This window comes from Tenrec ecaudatus, unplaced genomic scaffold (genome assembly GCF_050624435.1).
Source record: "Tenrec ecaudatus isolate mTenEca1 unplaced genomic scaffold, mTenEca1.hap1 Scaffold_213, whole genome shotgun sequence".
Lineage (NCBI taxonomy): Eukaryota > Metazoa > Chordata > Mammalia > Afrosoricida > Tenrecidae > Tenrec > Tenrec ecaudatus.
Genome location: NW_027458373.1, coordinates 102653 through 107647, shown reverse-complemented (window position 1 = coordinate 107647; position 4995 = coordinate 102653). Strand labels below are relative to the sequence as shown.

Sequence of the window (4995 nt, the reverse complement as noted above, 5' to 3'; positions counted from 1 at the left end):
TACACGACATTTTTTTTGTGTTTTTTTCTTAAACAAAAAAAAAAAAAGCCTCTGCTCCAAAAAATCAAGGTCACCGCTCCAAGTCAAGGTCACAAGTCGACGCAGAGCTCATGATGGCATCAGTTCCGTTTGTCTCGGTCCTGGTGTCGTGTGGGCGGACCGCAGACAGCTAGGAGGAGGGGCGGTCGGGCGGTCAGTCGTGCGTTGCCCACTGTCAGCACTTCTCCATCTCTAAGCCGTCCTTGAAGAAGATCATGTACGGGGTCCCGCCGCCCTCGCAGTAGTCCAGCAGGGCCACCATGCCGTCGGGAATCGTGTTCTCGCCCTGAAAGAACTGGTACTTCTTGAAATTGGCGGTCATAAAGGGCTTCATGCGTTCCGGCTTCCGCTCCTCCAGCTTGCCTTTGAGGGATTTCATGTAGTCCTTGATGTACCTTTTGTAGGCCTCCTTGGTGAAGCTGGTCTCCTGCAAGTGATGGTTCATGACGATGTCCACGTCGGTGACCACCTTGTGCTCGGGCCCGTCGCCCTCGGTGCCTTCGGCGGACGCGTTGCCGCCGATGAGCGCGTCATAGATGTGGCCTTGGGCCCTGCGGACCATGGTGCCCTCCACTTCCAGACACAGCCCGCCCGTGATCTCCCAGATCTTGTACATGTCAGAGAACAGCTCATCTCGGCTGATGAGGTCCCGGTAGATGATCATGACGGTGGCGAGAGGGCGGTGGCTGCGCTGGCTTCGGGCAGCTCGGAGCTCCAAGAGGACAGCGCTGAAGGGAGCGAAAGTTACAGTTGGCGCTGGGGGAGGGGCGGCCGGCGCAAGGGGAGGGGCATCTGGCAGAAGGGGCGGGGTGCTTTTCAACACTTTCAAGATGTCTTTTGAAGCAGATTTATCTACTGTCATGGTTCACTTGATCTCTTGACTTCTGCTTCCATGGGCACTTATTGTGCATGCAAGCAAGATGTAATCATTGACAATCCCAATAAGTTCTAAAATTCTCATTATGCTATGTATTGGTCCAGTCACATAAAATGTAACTTTCTACCCACCCCAATGGGAAGAGAATGACTTTCTGTTTGTGAAAGCCTTACAAGTGTTGTATTTATTTCTTTCATAATGAGCATGTGTAACAGAAAGCATACAAGTCTACTTTTGGGGTGAACTGGGTGTAATCTATATTGAATTTTGAAGATATGGATTTACTTGCTGTATTCAATATAAACAGGGCAAACAGATTGGTATGTACTGCTCACTCTCTATCTCTTTTAAAGCTCAGTACCTATTCGGGGCCCTCATTGTGTTTAAATATCTTAATTATATGCAGAGGTTCATTATCTGTATCAACTTTCTGGGGTCATAATTCTTTGTAGTGTAGTAATTACGTAATGATGTCAGGTTTAGAGTCTGGTCGAGTAGTATGCTCAGTGGGTCTATTAATCAAGAGATGGTGGCTTCAAACTCACCAAGTTTCCAATTGAGAAAGGTGAGAAGTTTGCTCCCATAAAGACATATTTTAGTTTTTATCAAAGTACCTGATACTTCCTCTTGAGTGGAAATGGAATGGTCCACGTGTACTTTATAGGAGAAATATGTGGTTTTTCTAATCCCAGAAAGAATTACAGTCATAAAAACTCACAGGGGCAGTTCTACCTTGTCCTAAATAGTTATTAGTCTGCTCTGATGCAATGGCAGTGAGAATATTTTTACTCTTATTCTGGATTATGGTATATAATGAAAACATTTTCAGTTGCCTGCAGGGATGTGGGTGATTTTTCTGTTTTCCTGATAGTAGGACATGCAATAGAGCCAGTAGTTTGGGGATCCTATTATGGACAGCATTGAGGGAACTAGGGAGCAATTCTAGTCTGTCCAATGATTGGCTATGAGGGGGAATGGACACAGTGTTACTGGGCTTGATTTATTTTATGTTGATGATATAAAATGAAACTCTGATGGATCAGTTGTGATGGTATCATGTGTGAAGACATTCCATGGTAAAGGGATTCAGGCTGTTTGGTAAATCCTTTACTCCCTTCATAAGCTTTCTGAGATAAAGGTAAAGGGATTATCCTGAGGTATAGCAGCACAGCCTTTCATCTATGAAAGCATTATAGAGAATTGAAAAGAGAGATGTAGGACCTGACTACAGCAAGAAAGGAGACCTGGATCAGAGTTCTTCTGTGGACCAGCAGTCCCTACACAGTGAACCTCCTAGATCCAAGGTAATGTTGAAGCACACATACACATACACAGTGCTATCTAAAGCAAGTTAATCCCACAGATAGTCCAAGCAGACAAGGAACTTGCCCCAGAAGCAACAGAATAAGAGAGGCTTAACCTATGGCTGATAGGCTACGTAACATAAGCCACAGAATTCTACCCACCTAATTTATAAGAAAATACACTTTAAACGGAAACCCCCCCAATTAGTGATGATTCCTTCAAAACACACTTAAAAACTAAGAAAATGTGCTGGACTCTTCTTCAGAGCTCAACACTGAACACATCTGGTTGGATGCCATTTTTGGAAGGGTATTGCCCATCCCTCTTCCCTTTCACGTTCTTCAATGTTATTGAAATCACTTGGGTTTATGGAACAGTCGGTTTTTTGTAATGGGTTAGGTTCTTTATCGGCTTGCTTGGCCAGGATTCTCAGAAGGTTAACGATTACGATAATGTCAGCCTAGGTGACAAGTAATGCCATCACATCCATGAAGAGATTTTCTGTCAGCAGCCAGAAGTGGGAGGTGCTATCCTGGTGGGTGTGGTTTCCCCCAGTATAAATGTAAGTGGATTCTCTCTGTAAGCTGTGCAGATTTGGCCAGGTCCAGGGCCTCACCATACTTGTGCATCTCCAGACTTGAGACAGCATCTTGCCATATTTCCTACATAACTTGGATTCATCCTTCTGCATAGCCTGGGAGGATGCAGCCTACCGTCCCACGTTCCCATCTTGGATTCCTCTGGTACTCACCTACTTGAGTCAAGAGAGTGGTCCAGAATGATATCTGAGCCTTGAAAGCCTCTACAACTGTGAATTGAAAAGGTGAGTAGTGTGACTAGAATTTTTTTCTAAACATTTCTGACACGGTGTAATGGTGGCGGGATGGGATTAAAAGTGAGGCTTGCTTCTTTAGTAAAGGGCACAGTCTCTGACACTCATGGGGAAGCACTGATTCAATAACAGTCAGTGACTAAAGGTGCGGGGGCGAAGATTTCAGAGAATGGAGGTCACCCACCCACTTGGCCTTCCCTAAGGTCTGACCAGATGCAGCGTACCCTTCATGGGTCAGGATTCCTTTTGGAGAAGATTCGTCAGAATGAGCACAGGGACCCACTCAGCATCTTGGAGCTTCCCATCCAGAGTTATGTTGCAACATGAGGCTTCATCCATTGCCCCTCTGGAGCGGCTGTCCATAGAATTTTCCCACTGTTGTTCATGGCAGCTGTTGCCTGGAGATAGAGGGAGACAGTGAAAGTCATGGTGGAGTCCTGGCTCTTCATCTCGCTGCCCCTGGTTGTTCTAGTGACAAACTCACAGGACATCTTTTGCTTGTTAAAGACAGTCTTCATATTCTAAGTTTCCAGAGCTGTTCAAGAACATTTGATATTTGGTTGTGTTTAGTTTACAGTGGCCCATGTTTGTCTGAGAATTGTGCCTCATAGTGTTTTCAAAGGTTATTTTTTTTCAAAAGTCAGCCACCAGATCTATCTGTTAAAGTGTCTCTGAGGAGAAAGGAACCATCTTCTCAGTTAGCTGCTAAACATTGTAACTCTTTGTGTTATTGGGGGTTCCAAGTTTAATTTCACATTTATTCAAGAGGGAAATTGACACCTTGTGTTGTATTTATTTTGGAGGATTTAAAGAATTTTTTAAATTATGGTAAATTCTTCCTTTTAAGCTTCTTGGGTTTGCATTTGTATTTGTTTTGTTTCACTTTCTAGTAAAATTCTCTGACATTTAAGGAAAAGGCATTTCTTTTAGAATGCTGTTGTTGGTGTTGCTGAGATGACTACAAGGTGTGACATAAGTGTGGTTCAACTACAAGCCCAGGGAGATAACATAGAGCTAAATAAGAGACCGTCATAGTATTTTCACATTAGAATAGAGGCGTCTAACATACTAAGAATTGTGTAGGAAGATTTGCATTCTGGTGGTGAGAATAATTTTTTATATAATTCATGAATTCTATTTATGAATCATAAAATGTCTGTTATTGACAAGGTGTTTTAGGCTGTTCATGTTGTTAAGAGATATGGAATTGGTCCAGAATCCTACATACCCTCAGCACTGACTCATAGTTAGCCTATATGAAAATGGAGGAAATACTGGAAAATCCGTGGACATCCTCAAAATTGTAATGTTGAAATGAAATGCTGCAGTTATCATCTCACTCTAGCTTAATGAATTGGTTATCCTAAGAAAGTGTTTATACTACACACTGCTATAAAGTCTTTGATGTAATCATTCAAATTGTTAATTTGGTCTTCAAATACCCAATTCTTTATAGGCCATTGTCTTCCTTGCAAAATGCTGACAGAGACCTGCTCTGATCTGCCTTGCAAGATGTTGATCTTAATTACAAGATGCAGGGGGGAAACCTGCCCAGATCTTCCTTGAAAGATATCGATTATCTGACTTGTAAGATGGTGACAGAAGACCTGACAAAAGTATTTCTTGCAAGATGTTATTAAGTTTCCTTGCAAGATGGTGGGAAAACATTCTCTTATCTGTCTTACAATATGTTGCTGATACTCTTTTTAAAAGGTGCTGATAGAAGACCTGGTCTGAGCTTCATGGATCTTTTTTGGAAGATGCTGATAGAGGACTGCTCTGATCTTCCTGGCAAGATGTTGCTGGTCTTCCTTGCAAATTGTGAGAGGAGATCTGTTCTGCTCTACCTTGCAAGATTTTGCTGAACTTCCTTGCAAGAAATTGATTGAGACCTGCAATGATCTTCCTTACAAGATATCGCTGGTCTTCCTTAAAGGGTGCT

At 43.1% G+C, this 4995-nt stretch overlaps 1 protein-coding gene across 1 annotated transcript; it reads right to left on the bottom strand.

Annotated features, from left to right (window-relative positions):
* Positions 1-214: 214 nt before the first annotated feature.
* On the bottom strand, positions 215-703 carry LOC142436313 (translationally-controlled tumor protein-like). The gene has a single exon (XM_075540050.1). The coding sequence runs from the start codon at positions 701-703 to the stop codon at positions 215-217; it is 489 nt and encodes a 162-aa protein (XP_075396165.1).
* Between the last annotated feature and the right edge of the window lie 4292 nt (positions 704-4995).